The 24934-nt window shown below is 44.6% G+C and overlaps 1 protein-coding gene across 1 annotated transcript in view; it reads left to right on the top strand.

Annotated features, from left to right (window-relative positions):
- The window catches only part of KMT2D (lysine methyltransferase 2D), a 244352-nt gene that overhangs the window by 150225 nt on the left and 69193 nt on the right, over positions 1-24934 (top strand). Inside the window, exons 31-36 of the mRNA XM_077297477.1 lie at positions 10-183; positions 308-450; positions 854-2733; positions 11761-11884; positions 12800-12887; positions 18691-18757. Coding sequence (XP_077153592.1) covers positions 10-183; positions 308-450; positions 854-2733; positions 11761-11884; positions 12800-12887; positions 18691-18757 — 2476 coding nt within the window. The remainder of the gene's footprint in view (positions 1-9; positions 184-307; positions 451-853; positions 2734-11760; positions 11885-12799; positions 12888-18690; positions 18758-24934) is intronic.

The following is a 24934-nucleotide window of genomic DNA, read 5'->3' as shown; positions in this document are numbered from 1 at the left end:
TTTATCCAGCGTCAAAGACTTCGGGAGCTCCTCATTAGGCAGCAGATCCAGAGAAATACCTTAAGACAGGAAAAGGAGGCTGCGGCCGCAGCTATGAATACTTCACAAACGGGATGGAGTGGAGAACCTAGCGGACAAGGCTATGATCAGTCAGGTCGTGTGGTCATGTATCCACCTACACAGGTAAAATGACGTGTGCCATGTAATGGATTGTTTGGTTGTGACAACAATTATCATACTAGAATTCATGTTGACTTTTCCTTAAGAGAATTTTTTGTTCTTCTTCCACACATTGCATGCAATGCAGGAAAAGGGTCTTGGAGTGATCAGCGCTTCAGGGGCTGCAAAAGTTCCTGGGCAGGTAGTAGCTGCACCATCGTTTCCACAAGAGGAACGTTTGAATACATCTTTGCCTTCTCCATCTTCTGTTTCTGTTGATGGTTCTGCCAGGTAAATTCAAATCATAGATGTCTGCACTTTGAGGATCTGAGAGAATTTATGCTAGATGGTGGCTTTCTTTGTGAATTCTTCTGTTGTAAAATGCCTTATTTCCCCAACATTCTGTTTTTTTGTTTGTTTTTCAAGTCATTATAATACCATTATAAGTAATGACCAAAGCAGACCTTCTGAATTTTATGACCTTTTCTTACTCGTTTGAATTGGTGCCTTGTAAAATACCATGTTAACCTTTCAAAAATGATCACTTGGTTTCTGCTACCTGATCAGATGATCATTGAGAAATGTTAAAATTAAATTTATATGCCACCTCGGAATCATGTAATATGTAATGGTATTTTATTTCACAAGGTGATATATTCTGAATACGGTATATGATACTTGTTTCTCTCTTTAGACATTCGGCTGAAGGAACTCAAGCCCTGTTTACGAGGGGATCTTATTCTGATCAGCAGCATGTTTGGCCGTCACCAGTTACAGGACAGAGAACTCTAGCACCGATCCGGTTTACAGAAGGGAACAGGCCACCATCAAGCCCAGCAGTAAATAGTGGAGGTGTAGTTCGCCTGCCGTTTCCTGGGGATCAGGTCACGGTTGGTGGGGCACCTTATATTGAATTGCGCCATCATGGACAAAAACTGCCTATTGGAATTCCCTTTTCACCTCCTGGTCCTCAGAATAGGCCTCGCTTCTATGTGCCAGGTGAAGGTGCCAATTCCACTGTAATAACAGGAGTAATGAGAGGAGATGGAAATCCGTTGCAGGTACCTGTAATGCGGAGTTCTTTATTGCAGACTCAAAAAACATTGACACCAACTGTTCCTCAGGCAGGAAATGTAGGAGTCTCACAGGCTATACAAACAAAAGTTGCATCTGCCACAGAAATTACACAGCAACAAGCTAATGTTCCTCCACAAAGCAATCCTCCGACTGAAGGCTCTAAGGTGGGATCTGCTCCTGGCCTTGTAAGTGGGAGAGTCCAATGTGAAGATCCACCAGAATTAGATGTTGATTTTGATACACACAAAGACCTGGAAGACGACGATTTGGCTAATTTAAGCCTTGATGTTGCTAAAGCTGATGATGATTTGGACAATCTTGATAATCTTGAAACAAATGACCCTCACTTAGATGATCTTCTAAATGGGGATGAATTTGATCTTCTTGCTTATACAGACCCCGAGTTGGACACTGGTGACAAAAAGGACATTTTCAATGAACACTTGCGCTTAGTTGAGTCTGCAAATGAGAAGGCTGAAGAGGAAGCAATGCTTAAGCTGGAGCCTGATATTGTAGAAGCAAAAAAGGAAAGCCTTCCAAATGAGTTGCGAGCTAGTGAAAAATTGGAAATGACCAAAGATCGACCACCAGGGGCTATGGGAATAGGTTTAGGTTCACATATTTCAGGTAATAGTAACACTTCTCAAGTTCCTTCCTGTGAGGAAGCAAAGCAGTCTGCATACACAGGGGATTTAAAGCCAAAGCTAGAAGACAGTGACCTGAAGACCAACACCTGTCAATTTTCTGGAAGCAATTCGATAGTTAAGAATGAAATGTCTCACAATGCTGCAAAGGTATCATTTGGAGCAAGCATGTTAAAAACAGGAGCTAATGTGCACAATTCAAATTCTGTCCAAACAAGCAGTGCATCCCTCTTCCCTAGCAAAGATTCCTCTACTGCAGCTAATCCAAATAGCTTAATTTTGGGAAAATTCGAGCTGGATGAAGGCCCACTGGGTTTGCCATGTTCACGCCACTCTCCTGCCGATGATCTGGATAAGATGGAGAGCTCTCTTGTAGCTAGTGAACTTCCGCTTCTTATTGAAGACCTTCTTGAACATGAAAAAAAGGAACAGCAGAAAAAGCAGCTACTCTCTGCACAGCATACAGAAAATACACAATCGCACGCAATGATGAATACTGCAATGTCCAACCAGACAGGGCCTCACCTTCAACAAGAAGGTCATCAAGCAAACATCGTAGGACTTGGGATTGTGCCCAGACATCAGGGGATGGGGTCTACACAACAACTGTTAACTCCTCAACAGCAGGTGCAACAAAGACTTATTGGTGTGCAAGCCAACTCTACTTTGGAGTCTCCCATGCATGCTTCTGCTAACCAGAGCCATGTGCTTGGTGGTCAGCACTTGTTACAAGCTAGTGGACCTCAACAACAGGCTCTCCCTCCCAAGCCAGTCATGGGGCAACAAATGGTCATGAAGCAGCAACCGATGGTTGTACAGCAGCAGCTGACTAATAACTTTTTCCCTGACACAGGTATGTGTGAGATATTAGGATGTGATCCTAAAAATGCATATTACTTTCAGGACGCAAGCTTGTTTAAACGTATTCAAATATCATTTGATTATGTCAAAAACACATTTTCTCAATCGACAATCTCTTATAAATGTTTGTGTGTTCATGGCCATAGTCCTTTCACAAAAATAAAGGTTATCTGTTTTTTTTAACCGCAAGATGTACTCCAAAACAGTGTGCAGTAGGGAGAGGTAAATAGGCTGCTGACATTTGACAGTAACCTACCTGCCATTAGGTTAAAAGAAAACTTTTTTTTTTTTGTTTACCTAAAAGTTTCCAATTGGGACCCCCCATGCACACTAGTGATTTGATTTGCAGCTGTCCAGCCAGATTGAAGTTAAAGAACCACACCAGCTTTTTTTTTTTTTTAAATCACACTGCTGGAGTGAAGCTTTACATGTGAGTCTCCTGCCCTCTTTCTGATACTCACCTGCCGCCGCCTGCATCCTTTTCCACTGCCGTTCCAATCAGTCTCTGGCGACAAGTGACCTGACAGTAGCTCCAGTGCTTCATGGAGTGCAGTGTTTCATGCTCTGGCTCTCCATAGACTTGCATTGAGTGATTGTGACGTAGCGTCTGACTTCCAGCAAGTCAGAAGTTGTGGGCACAAGATGACGTCGGTAAAAGGTGAAGCCACCAGAAGGGGAGTATCAGAACTGGGGTAGTGGGCTTACATTTAAAGCACCACTCCAGTGCTGAAATAACAAAACGCTGGAGTGGCGCTTTAAGCCGGCATTCATATCACTAATATATGTGGGCTGCCTTGTACTGTGCAACAATGCAGTTGTTCAATATGCTTTTGAAGCAAAATATATGAAGTGTCACCAAGCTATCAGCATGATGATCTAGTTAAAAAAACATTACTTTTAACCCTTTCACGACATCCAGGAGGTGCGTTCTTGCATGTACAATGGTACATGATCCACGCGGGCTCACTCCGTGTCGGTGCAATCAAAAGTATGTGTCGATACTAAACTATAGCCGACACCCTGCGACAATGTGCAGAATCTGCTAGCGCATATTGCAGGCGTTTAACCCCGCTGTCAATAGTGACATTGATCAGCATAGCGGAGTGAGGGAGCTCCCTTCTCTGCTTGCCTTGTGCCCATGCTCTCCATTGTGACCCTGGGGCTGAAAGATGACCACGGGGTCAGCCATGTACAGTGGCCTGTAAGCTCCTGCTTAGAGCAGGAACTGACACGCATCCTGCCTGTGTGCAGTGCATTGATCTAATGTCCTGCAATGCAAAAGCATTGCATATTAGATCAGCGATCAGGGCAGCCATCCTGGGACAAAAGTAAAAAAAAATCACAAAATAAAGAGCAAAATAAAGTATTACAAATACCGTACATATTTGTATTTTAAAAAAATGAACAAATTACACTTTTGGTATCCGTCATCCACAATGGCCTGCCCTATGAAACTATCCCGTTAGTTAACCCCTTCAGTGAAAATGTGACAAAAAAATGCTTTTTCATCATATTACTGAACAAAAGCTGGAATAAAACGCAATCAAAGTCGAATGTAAATAAAAATGGTGCAGCTGAAAAAGTCCTCTTGTCCCAAAAAAAAAAAACAACCCGCCATACAGCTCCATCAGCGGAAAAATAAAACCATCGTTCTCAGAGTAAAACAATGCAAAAACAACTTTTGTTAACTCAAAAAAGAATAAATGTCCTATTGCTGTAGTCGTAAGGACCCGAAGAATAAAATTGTCATCAATTTTACCACACTGTGAATGGCATAAAGAAAATTCCTGAATTACTGGTTTTTGTTTTTTTTGTTCTATCTCCCAAAGCTTGGAATAGAAAGAGATGAAAAAATGTTGTGACCGAAAATGGTACCAATGAAAATGTCAACTCGTCCCGCAAAAAAACAGGCTGTCACATAACTATTGACAGAAATTATTGCGCTCAGAATATGGCAATGCAAAAACCGTTTTGCAAAAAAGCGTCTTAGTGTGTGACAGCAGCCAAACACAAAAAAAAAGCTATAAATCTGGTATTGTTGCACCGACCAGAAGAATAAAGTCATCTAATCACTTAAACCACATAAGGAAAGACGTAAAAAATAAAACCAATTCTTAACCTGCTGTTGATTTGTTCATTTTGTCTCCCAAAGATCGCAGCATCACATTTATCCTGCGCTCTTTGCTGAGCGCTTACATCGGAGTTTCCATGTAAATCTCTAAAATATGTGACTCAGAAGGATCCCCCGGCAAAAGATTCCCTATAATGAGGTAGATGGAGGCACTGTGGATGCTGATTGGCTAATGATCCATTGGAGTCCACAGTTTTGTGCACCTCTAAAAAGGACACAAAGGCCAAACAGAATCAAGAGTAATTCTTCTGCCTCATTGTATTGAATGGATCCTCTGTTATGACAAATGCTAACAATAAAGCCTTCAACTCAATTCATACTCAAACAAAGTCCCCTACTCTGTTCTGTCATCTGTCAAGGAAAATATAGGGGGCTTCCACGTTACTGGTAGCACAAACCCTCTGGAAAAGTGCTATGGCTCCTCACCCCCCTCCCCCAAAGAAATCCAACAAATTCTTCCCTTTCAAATCCAAAAGCCTTCAGTGTACCTAAGGCTACTTTCACACATCCGTCGGTACGGGGCCGTCGCAAACCGTCGGCCCGACGTACCGACGGACGTTGTGCAGAACGTGGGCAGCGGATGCAGTTTTACGACACTTCCGCTGCCCATTGTGAGTTCCGGGGAGGAAGGGGCGGAGTTCCGGCTGCGCGTGCGCAGTCGGAAATGGCGGAGCCGACGGACAAAAAAGCGTTACATTGAACGTTTTTTTTTTTTGTCACGACGGACCGCAAAAACACGACGCATCCGTCGCACGACAGATGCGACGTGTGTCCATCCATCGCACGACAGATGCGATGTGTGTCCATCCATCGCAATCCGTTAAAGTCAATGGCAAAAAAACGGATCCTGCGGGCACATTTGCAGGAACCTTGTTTTGCAATAACGACTGATTGCGACGGAGGAAAAAAGACGGAAGTGTGAAAGTAGCCTAAACCACATTTAGCGTCCAAATGTTTGGCATCTCTGTAACGATGAGAGCTACTTAATTTATGAGGTCCATGTCTCCAGAATCACGAGCTGGGCACTACAGCATACCAGACACTACAACATACCGGCAACTACGATGGCAGATTTTGCAATTTTCACTCGCCAACATTCACTGGTGCGTGTGTCTGACAAACCTCCGTGGAGTCAAGATAGTATGTACCTGTAGATAAATTCCCAGAGGGGTGTCATTTCCAAAATAAGGTCACTTGTGGGGGGATTCTGCTCTTTGTGCACTTAAGGGTTCTGTATATTGAGTCCTCAAACTATTCGTAATAATTTGCTCTGAGTCAAATAGTGCTTTGTCCCTCCCACGTTTTGCCGTGTGACTAAGCAGTACTGTACAGCCACATATAGATTATTGCCACATTCAGCAGAAATTGTGACAAATTTTGGTGTCATTTTACCTATTTCCTTGTTTTGAAAAATGTAAAATCTGGGGCTAAAACCATTTTTGTGGCAAAAATGTAATAGTTTTTTCTTCACCGTCCAATGGTATACACTGTGACGTTTCTTCAGATATTTGTAGACCACTATTAAGTCTCCTCTTAGTCTTCTTTTTTTGCAAGCTAAACATTAACAGATCCTTTTAACAGTTCCTCGTAGGATATACTTTGCAGTCCACTCACCATCCTGGTTTCTCTTCTCTGAACTTGCTCCAGTTTTTTTTTTTTTTTTTTTTTAAATGTGCCCAGAACTGGACAATATTCCAGATGAGGCCTGACCAAGGAGGAGTAGAGGGGGTCACACTGTTGACTCATGTGCAGTCTGTGATCTATTAGTATACCCGTCTTTTTCACACGTTGCTTAGTTCTATTACTCTCATTCTATAGATGTAATTTTCATTTTTCTTGCCCAGATGTAGAATCTTGCATTTCTCCCTGTTAAATACCATTCTTTTAGTTGCTGCCCATTGTTCCAGCTAAGGCTACTTTCACACTTCCGTCTTTTTTCCTCCATCGCAATCCGTCGTTATGGCAAAAAAACGGATCCTGCAATTGTGCCCGCAGGATGCGTTTTTTTGCCATTGACTTTAACAACGTATTGCGACGGATGGACACACGTGACAAAAAAAGTTCAATGTAACGTTTTTTTTTTTTAACAGTCGGCTCCGCCATTTCCAACCGCGCATGCGCGGCCAGAACTCCGCCTCCTCCTCCCTGGAACTAACAATGGGGCAGCGGATGCGTCATAAAACTGCATCCGCTGCCCACGTTGTGCACAACGTACGTTGGGCCGACGTGTTTGTGACGACCCCGTACTGACGGATGTGTGAAAGTAGCCTTATGTAGATCCTTTTGAAGCCTTTCTGTTTTCTCTAGTGTTATCTATCTCTCCTAGCTTTACATCCTGCAAATTTGATTAGTTTACCTTCAGATCCCTTATCTAGATCATTTATAAAGTGAGGCTGCTCAGATTTGTAAAATTTGGCAGGGTCAGGAAGGTGAAAACTGGGTCAGGGCTTTTATGAGGTAATCTCTGGAAGGCTTCAACGGATCCCAATGATTCTCAGATACTTTTTTCGTGACATTGTATTTCATGATAATGGTAAAATTTCTTTTCATGTGACTTGCTTTTATTTTTGAAAAAAACTAACGGAATTTGGTGAAAATTTCACAATTTTCAAACTTTTAATTTTCATGCCCTTAAATCTCGGAGATATGTCACACAAAATAGTTAATAAATAAAATTTCCCACATGTCTACTTTGCATCAGCACGATTTTGGAACCATTTTCTTGTTATGAAGTTATAAGGGTAAAAAGTTGACAAGCAATTTTCCAGTTTTCCAACAAAATTTACAAAACCATTTTTTTTAGGGACCACAGTACATTTGAAGTCACTTTGAGGAGTATGTATGATAGAAAATACCAAAAAGTGACACCATTCTAAAAACTGCACCCCTCAAGGTGTTCAAAACCACATTTGAGAAGTTTATTAACCCTTCAGGTGCTTCACAGGAATTTTTGGAATGTGGGGGAAAAAAATGAACATTAAACTTTTTTTTCACAAAAACTTTACTTCAGATCTAGTGATGAGTGAATAGCATTGTGCTCGGGTCTCCCCGAGCATGTGCTCGGGTGATCTCCAAGTATTTTGTAGTGCTCGGACGTTTAGTTTTTTTTTTGTCGCCTCAGCTGCATGATTTACAGATGCTGGGCAGCCTGAATACATGTGGGAATTCCCTAACAAACAGGCATTCCTCACATGTATTCAGCCTGGCTAGCAGCTGTAAATCATGCAGCTGAGGGGACAAAACTAAATGTCCGAGCACTACAAAATACTCGATCACCCGAGCAAGCTCCGGGAGACCCGAGCACAATGTTATTCGCTCATCACTATTCAGATCCAATTTTTTATTTTATTTTGACAAGGGTAACAAGAAAAAAAAAAATTGTGTAATTTCTTCTGAGCGTGCTGCTGATTGGACAAACGGCAGGGCTCGGAAGGGAAGGAGCGTCATTTGACTTTTTTAATGTAAGGTTGAGTGCACTGATACCCCATAGGTGGGGGAATACAACTCTTGAGGGACAGTGCAAAGTTCAGAAAGGAAGAGGCGCCATATTGGAGTTCAGATTTTGCTGGAATGGCTGGAGGGTGCCATGTCACATTGGCAGAGCCCCTGAGGTGCCAGAACAACAGAAACCCTCTATATGTGAACTCATTTTACAAACTCCACTCCCCAATGAATTCATCTAGGGGTGCAGTGATCATATTGATACAACATGTACCTCACAGAATTTTATACCATTGAGTGGTGAAGAAAGAAGAAATTACATTTTTACCACTGAAATCTTGTTTTAGTCCCAAGTTTGTAATTTTTCTAAGGGCCAATAGCATTTTTTTTTTAATACAAGAAACGGAGGTCCATTTTTTTCTGAGTCCGCCAATACCCTACATGTAATCGGGAAATATTTTTCAGGCACAGTGCAAAGCTCAGAAGGCAGTGAGTTCCAGATTTTACTGTTATGGTTTGCAAGTGCCATGACCCACTAGGAGAGCCCATGAGGTGCCAGAACAGCAGAACACCCCATAAGTGACCCCATTTTAAAACACTACACCTCTCAATGACTTCATCTGGGGGTGCAGTGCAGTGCGATGATCATATCACCACAAGTGTGTCACAGAATTTTATACCATTGGGCAGTGAAAAAAATAATGTAATTTTTACCACCACCTGTTTTATCCCCAGATTTTACATTTTCACACAAGAGGGTAAACATGGCACCATAATTTGTCCCACAATCTCTACTGAACTTGGCAATACCCCATATGTGGCTTTACAGTACTACTTACCCATACGGAGAGACTCAGGAGGAACAGAGCGCTATTTGCTTCCTGGAGGTCAGATTTTCCTAGAACAGTTTGCGGATCCCATATGCAAGAGCTCCTAATTGCTAGAAGAGCAGAATCCCCCCTCAAGTGACACTTGGATATTATACCCCTTTGGAAATTTATTTACAGGTGCAGTGCCGATTTTGACTCCATGGGTATTTTCCAGAAACAAGGAGCAATGAATGTTGCTGAGTGAAAATTGCAATCTGACGTTATAGTGACCAGTATGCTGTCATGATCAGTACGTTATGCTCCATGTGCTTCTGGAGGCATGCACCTGTAAGTTTGGGGGGCTCTCATCGCTTCAGAAATGCCAAACGTGGAAGCAATATGTGGTTTAGGCATACTGTAGGGCTCAGATGGGAGGAGGCATTTGGATTTGGGAGCAGAGAATTTGCTGAATTTCTTTTGACAGGTGAGGAGCCAGTTCGCGTTTCCAGAGTCTTTGTACTACCAGTAACGTAGGAGCCCTCTAGATTTCCATTAACAGATGACAGACCTGAGTGGGGACTTTCTTTTTTTGTGGATTGAGGTGAAACTTTTATTGGTAACATTTTGCATAACATTTGGGATAGCATTAATCCGGAGCTCTACACTGAGAACTTACTTTGGGGTTTCTATCTAAATCTGAGTGACGTGATTCAGATGAAACCCCGAGGGATCCATTCACTATAATGAGGCAGCCGAGTTACTCTGGATTCCGTCTGGCCTCTGTTCAGCAGTGTCCTTCTTTTCAGAAGTGCAGAAAACTGTAGCCATCGGCACTTTTATGCAATCCTAAAAAGGACACTGCCGGATCACAGGTCAGATGGCGTCCAGTGCCTTTATCTGCCTTATTATAGGGGATCTTCCGCCAGAGGTTCCGTCTGAATCATGTTGTTTCAGAGATTTACACGGAAACATCTGTGCAAGCGCAGAGCGTAGCATAAATGTGCGCCAAGCCTTACTGCAATCTTTGGGAGGCAGAATGAAAAAATCAACAGCAGGTGAAGAATTGGTTTTATTTTTTACGCTGTTCATCAAAATAGTTTTTGCATTGCTATATGTTGAGAGCTGTAATTGTTCCATATTTTGGCCCACAGTCATGTGATGGCTTGTTTTTTGCTGGACAAGATGACATTTTTATTAGTATCGGTTTTTTTTTTTTTTTTTTTGTTGCTTTCTATTCCGATTTTTGGGAGGCAGAATTAACAAAACAACAATTCAGGAATTTTCTTTTTTTTGGGAGGGGGTTTCATTCGTCGGGGCTGTACGATTACAGCGATACCACATTAATATTTTTTTATGTTTTGGGGCTTTTACACAATAAAAACCTGTTTTTATAAAAGAAAAAATTATTTTTGCATCGCTTTATTCTGAGCGCAATAATTTCTGTCGATTAGTTATGTGACAGCCTGTTTTTTTGCGGGATGATTTGACATCTTCATTGGTACCATTTTCGGTCACAACATTTTTTCATCTTTCTATTCCGAGTTTTGGGAGATAAAACCAAAAAACAAAAACCAGTAATTCAGGAATTTTCTTTATGCCATTCACAGCGTGGTAAAATTGATGACAACTTTATTCTTCAGGTCTGTACGACTACAGCAATGCGACATTTATTCTTTTTTGAGTTTTGTCGTTTTTACACAAACACAAAGTTAAAAAAAGTTGTTTTTGCATTGTTCTATTCTGAGAACGATAGCTTTATTATTTTTCCACTTATAGAGCTGTACGGCGGCTTATTTTTTTGCAGGACAAGATGACTTTTTCAGCGGTACCATGTTTATTTATATCAATCTTTTATCGTGTTTTTTTTCCACTTTGTGTTCGGTGGTATGATAAAGTATTGTTTTTTTTCTTTTTGCCTTGCTTTTTTTTGCCTTGATAGATAGATATATATATATATATATATATATATATATATATATATATATATATATATATATATATATATATATATATATATATATATATATATATATATATATATATTTCTTTATGATGGTTAAAACAAACAAACAAGACAAAACTTTTCTTTTTTTTTTTTTTTTTTTTTGACTTTGTCCCATTATGGGACTATCATTTTTTTTTGCATGCTGATCGCTTGTATAGCGTGGGAATGCAGCAGCATCCCCATGCTATGCAAACTATCAAGTCTGCACATGATCAAGCAACTTTCCTAGATTTGATGACTTGGATGTAATGATGACATTGGGTCACCATGGCAACGATCTCCACACTGCATTACGCCGCCGATCCAAGGGCAAGAGGGGCTGTCATCGCCCTGCCGGCTCCTGAGAATGTGGCGATCGAGTTTGATCGCAGCATTTAGGGGATTAAAGTGCCGGGAGCAGTGCCGGACTTCTGGCACTTAGCATCAGGTGTCAGAATCAGCTGACAAACGGCGGGTATCGCAATCGCACATACACCTAATAATCCTTCCCACGTCAATAAGGCACAGGACGCGTGGACGTATTACTTCCAATGTCAGAAAGGGTTAATGGTAAAAACCGTGTTAAACAGTGTACAGTTCAGTTAAATCGTAATTATTCTGTTTTATTTTTTTGTTTATTATATATAATTGCAGATCTTGACAAGTTTGCTCCAGAGGACATCATTGATCCAATTGCCAAGGCAAAAATGGTTGCTTTAAAGGGAATAAAAAAGGTGATGGCACAAGGTAGCATTGGTGTTACTCCTGGCATTAACAGGTATGTTGCAATATTCCATTCCAAAAAAAAAAAAAAAAAAGGGATTGTCAAGCTTGGTTTTTTTTTTCGTTGTAAAATTGGGAGGTACTTGTAAAATAAAGCAACTTTGCAATTTACTTGTTTTTAAAAAATCTGCTGTTCCATTCTCAAGAACTGTGGTAGTTTTCCATTTTCTAGTGTCTGGTTACCTAGATCAGGAGCTTGTGCCGCCAGCAGGCTCTATGCTTTAGTTGTATAATGCCAGCTTCAAAACGGAGCAAGCAGAATGTAGTCTCCTTCGCTTCTCCCATGCTGTAGAGCCAAAGCTGCCTCTGCTAGCAGAAAGCTCACATCAGACCAGCGGCACGACCATGTCGTTGCTCCAAACTGTCGCTTGTCTCATGCACCGCCCTCTGCAAGACAGGAAGGTGGGAGTGTTGCAGTGTGTTCCTGAAGAAAAGACTCTGAGACAGTCCTTTTAATATAAATGTGAGTGCGTGATTTCACGGCCTTTCCATGGTACTGGATTTGCAGCTTCTCCTGTGTAAGGTTATGCATGTAAATACCATCAGAGACCTTCCTCTTCTCCCTGTGTCAGTGACTGGCATGAAGGGACTGGCCAAGCTATTTCTACATAAGCGGTGAGGGAGAAGGGGGCTGGCATAGTTAGTGAAATGAGCCCAGCAGTCAGCACTTTCTTGCAAGTCAGTGATACGCTCAGAAGGGGAAGAAGTTCTTTATCCTGATATCTGTTCTTGTATAGCAGAACCTCCATGTCCTTGGCCACGACTGATAGTTATAGCCATTTATTCAAATGTGTGTTTCTATCATTATCATACAGTGCAAAACAGAATGTAGGTGGCGTGATGAGAGCCGAATTATAGGCTGGACATTTACAGAAACACTTCTCTAATACTGGCATGTCTTTCTATTTAGGCAACAGGTATCTCTCCTTGCCCAAAGGCTTGGAGTACCAGGAGCCACTGATTCCACCACCCAAGGTCCAGGTACAGCAGCTGCTCAAGTAAGTTTTAGTGCTGAATTAAACATTTATTAAGTTAAACTTTGTCAGTGTCCATAGGCTGCCATTGTATCCGCAGTGCAGGTTCTGTTTACACTTTGCATGAGCACAGAGTAGTAACATCACAACTCTAGGCAGTCACTATGTTTTGTGGCTCTCACACTTAGCGTTACGTACTGTAAACCTTTGCGGAAAACCGCTGCGAAAACGCATACACAACACAAACCAGGTTTAAAAAAATAAAAAATCGCAGTATTCTCACCTACCGGCGTTCCCGCGCAGCGATGCTTCCGGCAGCTAGCGTTCTTAGTAATACATTGCGAAATCTCGCAAGAAGTCGCAGTCTCTCAAGACCGCGAGATTTCGCAATGTATTACTAGCAAGTAACACTAGCTGCCGGGAACATCAGTGACGCTGCATGGGAATGCCGGTAGGTGAGAGTATTGCTATTTATTTTTTTATTTTTTATTTTTTTTAATTATTTTTAACATTATATCTTGTTACTATTGATGCTGCATAGGCAGCATCAATAGTAAAAAAAAGAGCGAGTGAGAATTTCCCTGACGGGAAATTCTTCCACGTATGCTCTCTTTGAAAAGGCGGGACCTGTCGCTGGATTCCTGCTTTTCACAGGCAGCGACGGATCCTGCGTCCATAGGCTTCCATTGTAGCCAGTGACTGGCAGCGAGGGATGCGTCGCTGACCGATTTTTCCGACGTGCAGAAAAAATGTTCCTCTGAACGTTTTCTCTGCCCGAAGGACCATTTTTTTTAATGCAGGATCCAGTGAAAGATAGATGAAACGGATGGCCATCCGTCACAATCCGTCGGTAATACAAGTCTGAAAAAATGCAGGATCCCTCATTCTCAAAAACCACGTATTGTGACGGGAGCTGAAAGATGAAAGTGTGAAAGAGGCTTTAGCGTCACGTACTGTAAACCTTTGCATGATCACTGAGTAGTAATGTCCCAGCTCTAGGCCGTCACTATGTTCCCCGGCTCTCACACTTAGCGCCACGTACTGTAAACCTTTGCATGATCACGGAGTAGTAACGTCACACCTGTAGGCAGTCACTATGTTCTGCGGCTCTCACACTTAGCGCCACGTACTGTAAACCTTTGCATGAGCACAGAGTAGTAACATCGCCGCTCTAGGCAGTCACTATGTTCTGCGGCTCTCACACTTAGCGTCACGTACTGTAAACCTTTGCATGATCACTGAGTAGTAATGTCCCAGCTCTAGGCCGTCACTATGTTCTGTGGCTCTCACACTTAGCGTCACGTACTGTAAACCTTTGCATGAGCACAGAGTAGTAACGTCACACCTGTAGGCCGTCACTATGTTCTGCGGCTCTCACACTTAGCGCCACGTACTGTAAACCTTTGCATGAGCACAGAGTAGTAACGTCACACCTGTAGGCCGTCCCTGTTTTCCGGCTCTCACACTTAGCGTCACGTACTGTAAACCTTTGCATGATCACTGAGTAGTAATGTCCCAGCTCTAGGCAGTCACTATGTTCTGCGGCTCTCACACTTAGCGCCACGTACTGTAAACCTTTTCATGATCACTGAGTAGTAACGTCACACCTGTAGGCAGTCACTATGTTCCCCGGCTCTCACACTTAGCGCCACGTACTGTAAACCTTTGCATGAGCACAGAGTAGTAACATCGCCGCTCTAGGTAGTCACTATGTTCTGCGGCTCTCACACTTAGCGCCACATACTGTAAACCTTTGCATGATCACTGAGTAGTAACGTCACACCTGTAGGCAGTCACTATATTCTGCGGCTCTCACACTTAGCGCCACGTACTGTAAACCTTTGCATGATCACTGAGTAGTAACGTCACACCTGTAGGCAGTCACTATGTTCTGCGGCTCTCACACTTAGCGCCACGTACTGTAAACCTTTGCATGAGCACAGAGTAGTAACGTCACACCTGTAGGCCGTCCCTGTTTTCCGGCTCTCACACTTAGCGTCACGTACTGTAAACCTTTGCATGATCACTGAGTAGTAATGTCCCAGCTCTAGGCAGTCACTATGTTCTGCGGCTCTCACACTTAGCGCCACGTACTGTAAACCTTTGCATGAGCACAGAGTAGTAACATCGCCGCTCTAGGTAGTCACTATGTTCTGCGGCTCTCACACTTAGCGCCACATACTGTAAACCTTTGCATGAGCACAGAGTAGTAACATCGCCGCTCTAGGTAGTCACTATGTTCTGCGGCTCTCACACTTAGCGCCACGTACTGTAAACATTTGCATGATCACTGAGTAGTAATGTCCCAGCTCTAGGCAGTCACTATGTTCCCCGGCTCTCACACTTAGCGCCACGTACTGTAAACCTTTGCATGATCACTGAGTAGTAACGTCACACCTGTAGGCAGTCACTATGTTCTGCGGCTCTCACACTTAGCGCCACGTACTGTAAACCTTTGCATGATCACTGAGTAGTAACGTCACACCTGTAGGCAGTCACTATGTTCCCCGGCTCTCACACTTAGCGCCACGTACTGTAAACCTTTGCATGAGCACAGAGTAGTAACATCGCCGCTCTAGGTAGTCACTATGTTCTGCGGCTCTCACACTTAGCGCCACATACTGTAAACCTTTGCATGATCACTGAGTAGTAACGTCACACCTGTAGGCAGTCACTATATTCTGCGGCTCTCACACTTAGCGCCACGTACTGTAAACCTTTGCATGATCACTGAGTAGTAACGTCACACCTGTAGGCAGTCACTATGTTCCCCGGCTCTCACACTTAGCGCCACGTACTGTAAACCTTTGCATGAGCACAGAGTAGTAACATCGCCGCTCTAGGTAGTCACTATGTTCTGCGGCTCTCACACTTAGCGCCACATACTGTAAACCTTTGCATGATCACTGAGTAGTAACGTCACACCTGTAGGCAGTCACTATGTTCTGCGGCTCTCACACTTAGCGCCACGTACTGTAAACCTTTGCATGATCACTGAGTAGTAACGTCACACCTGTAGGCAGTCACTATGTTCTGCGGCTCTCACATTTAGCGCCACGTACTGTAAACCTTTGCATGATCACTGAGTAGTAACGTCACACCTGTAGGCAGTCACTATGTTCTGCGGCTCTCACACTTAGCGCCACGTACTGTAAACCTTTGCATGATCACTGAGTAGTAATGTCACAGCTCTAGGCAGTCACTATGTTCCCCGGCTCTCACACTTAGCGCCACGTACTGTAAACCTTTGCATGAGCACAGAGTAGTAACGTCACAGCTCTAGGCCGTCACTGTGTTCCCCGGCTCTCACACTTAGCGCCACGTACTGAAAACCTTTGCATGAGCACAGAGTTTGGTGAGTGGCTGAAGCAGTGACACGCACTATTGACGTGACGTCACCGCTCTTGTTCCCACACCGTGACCCAGAGAGGATGAGAACTGAACCAGTTTTGTATTTTATTTACCGTATATACTCGAGTATAAGCCGACCCGAGTATAAGCCGACCCCCCTAATTTTAACACAAAAAACTGGGAAAACTTATTGACTCGAGTATAAGCCTAGGTTGGAAAATGCAGCAGCTACCGGTGAATTTCAAAAATAAAAATAGATGCTCCATACCATTCATTATTGCCCCATAGATGCTCCATATAAAGCTGTGCCATATATGCTCTGCACCGTTCATTATGGCCCCATAGATGCTCCACATAAAGCTGTGCCATATATGCTCTGCACTGTTCATTATGGCCCTATAGATGCTCCACATAAAGCTGTGCCATATATGCTCTGCACCGTTCATTATGGCCCAATAGATGCTCCATATAAAGCTGTGCCATATATGCTCTGCACCGTTCATTATGGCCCCATAGATGCTCCTTATAAAGCTGTGCCATATATGCTCTGCACCGTTCATTATGGCCCCATAGATGCTCCTTATAAAGCTGTGCCATATATGCTCTGCACCGTTCAGTTTGGCCCCATAGATGCTCCTTATATAGCTGTGCCCTATATGCTCTGCACCGTTCAGTTTGGCCCCATAGATGCTCCTTATATAGCTGTGCCCTATATGCTCTGCAGCGTTCAGTTTGGCCCCATAGATGCTCATTATAAAGCTGCCCCATATGGAATGCTCTGCACCGTTCAGTATAGCCCCATAGATGCTCATTATAAACCTGCCCCATATGGAATGCTCTGCACCGTTCAGTATAGCCCCATAGATGCTCATTATAAACCTGCCCCATATGGAATGCTCTGCACCGTTCAGTTTGGCCCCATAGATGCTTATTATAAAGCTGCCCCATATACAATGCTCTGCAGCGTTCAGTTTGGCTCCATAGATGCTCCACATAAATCTGTGCCATATATAACGCTGGTGCTGCTGCAATAAAAAAAAAACACCACATACTCACCTCTCTTGCTTGCAGCTCCTCAGCGTCCCGGCATCTCGCCGCACTGACTGATCAGGCAGAGGGCGCCGCGCACACTATATGCGTCATCGCGCCCTCTGACCTGAACAGTCAGAGCGGAGAGACGCCAGGAAGACAGAGCGGCGCCCGGCGTGTGGAACGAGGACAGGTAAATATGCGATACTTACCTGCTCCTGGCGTCCCGCTCCTTCCCCCGGACAGCTGGTCTCCGGGTGCCGCAGCCTCTTCCTCTATCAGCGGTCACCGGCACCGCTGATTAGAGAAATGAATATGGGGCTCCACCCCTATGGGAGTGGAGTACATATTCATAAGTTTAATGAGCGGTCCCACGTGACCGCTGTACAGGGGAAGAGCTGCGGCACCCGGAGACAGTGTGACGGGCAGGGGGAGCGTCAGGATCGCCGGGACTAGGTAAGTATGCCTCAGCGCCCTCTCCCCCTCACCCGCCGACCCTGCCACAGACCGTGACTCGAGTATAAGCCGAGAGGGGCACTTTCAGCCCAAAAATTTGGGCTGAAAATCTCGGCTTATACTCGAGTATATATGGTACGTTGTACACTTTTTCTAAATCATTTTTTTAAAAGTGGACATTGACTTCGTGGTAGGCTTCATTGTACCTTTTTTTTTTTTTTTTTCAGAAACCCTGCCTGCAGGCAATATTATGTGACTCCTATGGGCTGAAATGCCAGTGTCTTATGTCTGATAATTTCCAGCTCCTTTACCAACGTTTGCAGTTGATCTCTGTAAAGCATTTTCAGGGTTTTTTCCCTAGTATAAAGTTGAGTCTAGAGACTTCTTGTTGCGGTATCCCAATTGTGTTAAATGTTTTTCCGAGTAATAGGGTATAATTAAGATTAGATGGCTTAGATTGTCTGGATAATCGCTTAAAGTAATAGTTTTAAGTTTTACCTAATAAATTAATAGTACAAATGAAAATAAACCCAATTTGTATTAGATCTCATCAGAGAAATCTGTCGTCTTTTTTTTTCGTCTGTATTGATCTTTGTTCATGGGTACATTCTGTATTCAGTGGAGACAAATGATCCCCATTGCTGAGATAGAAGATGACTGTGCTTTTAAAGTTCTCTGGAGGCGCTCGTGTCGGACACAGACATTCTGCTGCACGGTCTCCTGAGATCACCGTTCTCTATAGAACTTTATGAGCACCAACCGTCTCTGCTATTTCAGTATTGAGAATATCTGTACTCACTAAACACAGATTTTATCCGCGAGTTAAGAATTTTGAGAGCAAATGATCTGTACAGGAGACATACACAGATTTCTCAAATAAGATATATTACCCAGTTTCTTATTCTCATATGTATAATTCATTTATGAAAAAAATAAATAAAACGACTGTTACTCTTCTGTCATTTAATATTTGTGATTTTTCATCTTTTAGGACCGACCGCCTCTTGATCCTACTCAGCCTCGACCCAATCCCCCTACATTTGTCCAAGGAGTGATCAGTATGTACTGATTTCATTTAGTTGGTTCTTCACTGTTACAAAACTTTTGTTTTAGGCTTTGATCAGAAAGTTGCCATTCTTTTTTTGGGCCACTTGCGTTCTCCGTTTGGTGCACTCTTCTGCATTGAAAGTGGGAGTTGCCTGCCATAAAAATATATAAGCAGTGAATGCTGCAAGGTTTTTATTTTTTTTAATTTTTTTCCTTCCCCAACATGGAAATATTGAGGGAGATTTGATTTTTTTCGCAGACATATCCATATACAGTTTAGTTCATATTTGCTTTTGCACTCATTGAAAATAGCTATACGTTGGTCCCGGATACCAGCGAAGGACTGTCTTTCTGTTCACATTATTTCAAAGAAACACTTTTCTTCTGACCATTGGAAAAAAAAAAAAAAGAATTCAAACAGCCTGTTTGTATGACAGCTATAGCCCACTGCTCACATTGTTCAGTTTCACTTGATGAAAATTTGTTCTGGTTGAAATCGTCCATTTTACTCAACTTTAGTTTAATTTGTTTGGGTGGCCTTAAAGCCAACACAAATTTGTAGGAAAGTGTCTCTTTACAAATGGCCAAAATTCCCGTTCTAACCTCTCTGGTTTATCAGTGAACTTGCTAGTAGAGCATATGTTTTATGTAGTGGTCCTTACACATAACTTATAGTATCTATCACCAGTCTGGCCGGGGGCTAGCCTCAGTCTGGTGAATTTTCTAAGTAACACTCAAGAAAAGTGGCCAAGAGGGTCCCTAATGCCCTTCCAAAGGAGCCAACGTTTTAGCAAAAGTCAGGTGTGAACTTCTGTGTCCTGAGATCCCAACATGCAAAGCCGCAACCTTTTGTAGCTCGCCACCCCCCTGACCGCCCCCCCCCGTGAAAGAGCTTCCGCGTACTTTAAGGGTACATGTCCACGTTCAGGATGGCCGGTGGTTTGGATGGAGCGGCATACTCGCTCCGCCCCCTTCTGGAGACGTGATGATGCCGGATGTGTTCATTGCACACATCCGGCATCATCGCACCCCACACATAGGGCCCTGTGTTTTACCTTGCGGCGGTGCAGCGTCGCCGCAAGGTAAACGGACATGCTGCGATCTAAAAAGACGCGCTGCATGTCCGGAATCGCAGGGCCGCCGGATGCGTTTTACCACGCGTAGTGGAGACGGGATTTCATAAAATCCCCTCCACTATGCTGTAACATCTGGACGCTGCGTGTTTGACGCTGTGGCTGTACGCAGCGTCAAACACGCAGCGTTTCCTGAACGTGGAAACATACCCTAAGGACGTTGCGTTGCTGTTCAGTAACTACTTTGTTGAGCGAAAAACGATAAAGGTTGCACCATTATTTACCAAGAATGATTACTCTAGAACATTGAAAATGCTTTACTGCTATAGAAAATAGGAAAAAAGCGCTATATAATGTGTAAATATATATGTATATAATGTACACATCAAATATTCATCTGTAAAAATGCCTATGAAAAAAGGAAGGTACTTTGCGCATAAATTGGCCAATGTATGTGAGCCCAATTGCCATATCAAGGTGTCCTTCATAATACGATTATGAAGGACGCCTATGACATTATGAAGGACGCCTTGACGTGGCATTTGGGCTAACATACATTGGCCAATTTATGCGCAAAGTACCTTCCTTTTTTCATAGCAATTTTTGCAGATAATTATTTCATGTGTACATGATTATTTATATAGAGTTTTCTTTTCCTATTTTCTATGCAATAATGCATTTTCAATGTTCTATAGTAATCATTCTTGGTAAATAATGGTGCAACCTTTATTGTTTTTCAACTTATATGTTTCTTTGGTTGGCGCCTGTTCACACTAGCTTGGATGTGCTGGTCTTTTTCTCTATTTGTACTTAGTAGAGCGGTTACAGTAGCAGCTTAGTAAAGTATGCGGCAGTGCTGGGTTACTGCAAAGTGGGCTACGGAGGGTTGTGATCCTGCTCTGCATGTCGCGATCTGACAAACTCAAAGTTTACACCCACCTGTTGCTAGAAAGTCATGTACTTTTAGGGGTGCATCAGGGACCCTTTTAGCCACTGTTACTTACCGTATGTCTCTTCTTAAAAGAGCAGTCTCAGATTGGTATTCTTTAACCAGTTCAGGACCAGGGCATTTACCTTCCCAACTATGCACGTTTTGGAGGGGTTTTTTTCTTTTTTCTTTTTTTCAAACGTGGCTTTCGAGAAGCTCTAAAAGTTTCCTGTTCGGATATTCAAATAATTTTTGCAACTATTTTACATGATACATGGGGCTTAATGTTTATGTTGTTTTCATATTCTTTGTTTGTTTTTCCCAAATTCAGGCGAGATTGGTGAAAAACTAAAGGAAATACATTTGTTTTTTCAGATTTTTCTTTTTTTCTTTTTTTTTAATGACCAAAAGGGTCCACTACATTATTGTTAATAATTTGTTCTCCTTTCTGTAACAAGGGTTGGGCTTATAATGATTTGGATTGGCGGATTTGTTTTGTTTTTTTTTGTTTATTTATCTGCTTTTACTCTGTCGCCTCATTGGGGGACACAGGACCATGGGTGTTATGCTGCTCTCCACTAGGCGGCGACACTATGCATAATCTGAAAAAGATTAACTGTGGCTCCTCCTGTGCAGTATACACCCCTGGACGGCATCAGCCTTCTCCAGTTTTTGCTTAGTGTCACATAGGAGGCACACCTAAAAGATTTTTACTCCGTTTTTTCCGACGGGATTACAGATGAAGAAAAGAGGGTCTCCTGTGAGACTCCCGGCATGGCTCCTTCCTCGGCCCCCTATTATGGGGTGCCCAGTTGAAGTAGAGATGGCTATTCCCCATGTTGCTCCTTCCCCAGTCCCTCGGGTGCTGGTTCGAAGTCGAGACCCCCCCTCCTTCCCCAATTCCTTTTGGTTTCTGGGTTGAGGTCGAGGCGAGGATAAAGGCCCCTGAAGGTGACAACAGCACCCTCCCTATCCCCCTCTGGGGGTATTAGGTTGAGACACCTCAGGTAGGGCCTGTACAGGCAGCATTCTACAGCTCCCAGCAATGGGCCAGCACACTGCGCCTGCATCCAGGGACCCCAGCCCAGCTGCGGGCTCCTGTTGGGGCCGGGGGGAGTGCTGGCAGGCATGGCACATACAGACACAGGGCTCCCTGCGCCCCTGTCTCTGCGGCAGCACCAGCTCTATACTGCCTCAGGGAGACCCCTACCGGGCTCCCCCTTCCACTTATAGCCCCACCGCCATCCTGCCTTTAAATCCGGAGGGGTCCGGTTCACATCCGACCCCCTCCTGGACTTTCGCGCCTGCCTGGAGCCCTTCTGGGCCTCAGGCATCTAATTTAGGCCCAGGCTTCGGCCTAGCTGAAGCTTTCGCTTCCTCTCCGCCCCCCGGCCCGCCCCCCCCGGATGACAAATATGACACTCTACAGTGTTATAAAGGGGGTGGATCGAGACAGAAAGGGCGCGTTTTTACACAGCCTTGCTGCCTTTTTCCAGCTCTCCGCCCCCTTCTCCTCCTTTCCTCTCTGTCTCAGCAGCCATTTTCGGCTGCAGATTAACCCTGCATCTCCCAGGCAGCCAGTCTCCGGGGGGCACAGGACTGTGGATCTTCGACGCTGGACCTAGGGGCACACTGGTGGGGTAAGATCACAGCTGGGTTTTTTACTCAGCTGTGAATCCATATTACCTATAATGCTCCCCTATAGGTTTCTCTACCCCTGTAAGGTCCTCTGCTGGCAGCACTTCTGCACTCTGTGCACTATGCCGGGCTCAAGGTCCAAGAGAACCAGGCAGAACTGCTATTATGCATTCTGCACAGCCTGCGGGACCGCTCTCCCAGTAGTAGCACGTACCCGCATTGTCAGAACTGTATACAAACTAATGTGTCAGAGCCCCAAGAAGCCCCTGCCAATGCCTCGGTGTCTAATGCCACGCCGGAATGGGCTACTCAGATATCGCAATCTATGACGCAGTCTATAGATTGCTTCAGGCTCTGCAGGGTCATGCCCCGGCTATGACCGTTACCCAGCAAAGGGAGAGCTTGACTCAGGAACAAGATGACCCTGGCACATCCACGTCTAGGTCAGGACGCAAGCGGACCCATAGATCAAGTCCATCAGCGTCATCTCATAGCACACGGTCATCCCCCTCTAGGGAGAGACACCGTAGCTCCAGGTCATCTAGACCGTCCCATTCCAAGGACAGACAATGCAGATCTCCGCAATACCCGACCAGAGAAGGCCTCCTCCCCAGCCCACTCAGCAGGGGACGCCTCAGTGATACACAGGATTCGGAAGGCATCTGTGACTCTGACTCAGACAGAGACACGGAGGGGTCCCTGATCCCAATCCCTCCTAGCAATACAGTGCTAGTTGAGGACATAATTTCATCCATCCATCGGGTGCTGGACATTTCTGATCCGCCACCAGAGGCCCCAGAACATAAGATTTCCTTTGAAGGACCTCTGAAGCCGCCTAAGGTTTTCTTTAACCACCCAGAGTTTAAGGCGATCCTTAAAAAGCAGCTCTCACAGCCTGAGAAAAAATTCGCTAATGGCAAATATCTGGAGGCGAGGTACCCCTTCCCACAGAAGGACACCAAGGAATGGACAGATCCACCTGAAGTGGACCCCCCAGTCTCTAGGCTAGCAGCACAGACCCTCCTTTCACTGCCAGATAGCTCAACCCTCAGGGACGCAGCAGACCGGCAGGTAGAACGCATGGCTCGTTCAATTTTCGAGGCAGCAGGGGCATCCCTGGCTCCCGCGTTCGCCTCAGTTTGGGCTGCCAAGGCCATTCTGGCCTGGGCAAAGAATTTACAAGCTCTCCAAGCATCCGCTCCTGAGCTGTCGGACCAAGCGGTTCAAATAGCAGTTGTAGCAGACTACATGCTCCATGCAGCTCTGGATTCAGCAAGGGGAGTAGCGGGGATAGCATCAAACGCCATCACGATTCGGCGTATCCTCTGGCTGCGGGAATGGAAAGCGGACGCAGCCTCAAAGAAGTCCCTCACGCACCTCCCCTACCTCAGTGGGAGACTTTTCGGTGAACAGTTGGACACTATGATATCCAACGCCACCGGGGGTAAGAGTACTTCTCTTTCCCAACTGAAACCTAAACGCACTTACAAGAAGCGTAACCAAACTCGATTCCGATCCTTTCGGAATTCCTCCGGCTGGTCCGTCTTGCGTCCAGCACAAAATCGTAACCGTTCCCCACGCAGGGACAACTCACGATCAACGCAAAGGTCGGACAAGACCTGGCAGTCAAAAGCAGGCCAGCCTAAGCCCAGAGGAGGAAAATCTCAGACTTTCTCCTCATCATGACTCACGGACTCCGGAAGACACCACACCAGTAGGCGGCCGACTTTTGCTCTTTCATCAAGTCTGGCTGCCTATTACAGAAGACAGGTGGGTCATGGAACTAGTGTCTTCCGGATACAAAATAGACTTCACCTCCATCCCACCGGACTGATTCTTCCTCTCTGTCCCCCCAAAACCGCCAGCCAAGGCTCGTGCCTACCACCAAGCGGTCTCGCTTTTTCAAGCAGGAGTCATAGTACCGGTACCCACAACCGACCGCTTCCGAGGGTTCTACTCCAAACTGTTCGTAGTTCCCAAGAAAGGAGGCAGCGTACGGCCCATACTAGACCTAAAACAGCTCAACAAATATGTACGGGTCCGTCATTTCCGCATGGAGTCCCTTCGGTGCATCATTGCGTCCATGGAGAAGGGAGAATATCTCGCCTCCATAGACATACAAGACGCATACCTGCATATACCCATTGCACCTGCCCATCAGAGGTTTCTCAGGTTCGCAATAGGCCAGGACCACTACCAATTCGTGGCTCTCCCTTTCGGACTCGCCACGGCTCCCAGAGTGTTCACCAGGGTCATGGCAGCCACCATGGACGTTCTGCACTCCAGAGGCATAGTAGTTGTTCCATACCTGGACGATTTACTCATCAAGGCTCCCACCTTCAAGGACTGCGAGCTCAGCGTCTCAATCACAACCGATACTCTCAGTCTCATGGGCTGGTTAATCAACCTACAAAAGTCATCACCAACCCCGAGTCAGTCCCTGACCTTCCTGGGAATGTTATTCAACAACTCCAGGGGTCTAGTGCTCCTTCCCAAGGACAAGGCACTGGCTCTCCGACTAGCAGTTCGCACCCTCCTCCGCAAACCCC

The sequence above is a fragment of the Ranitomeya variabilis genome, chromosome 3 (genome assembly GCF_051348905.1).
Source record: "Ranitomeya variabilis isolate aRanVar5 chromosome 3, aRanVar5.hap1, whole genome shotgun sequence".
Taxonomy (NCBI): domain Eukaryota; kingdom Metazoa; phylum Chordata; class Amphibia; order Anura; family Dendrobatidae; genus Ranitomeya; species Ranitomeya variabilis.
The sequence above is the reverse complement of the archived record's forward strand: the minus strand, read 5'-3'. Positions and strand labels throughout refer to the sequence as shown.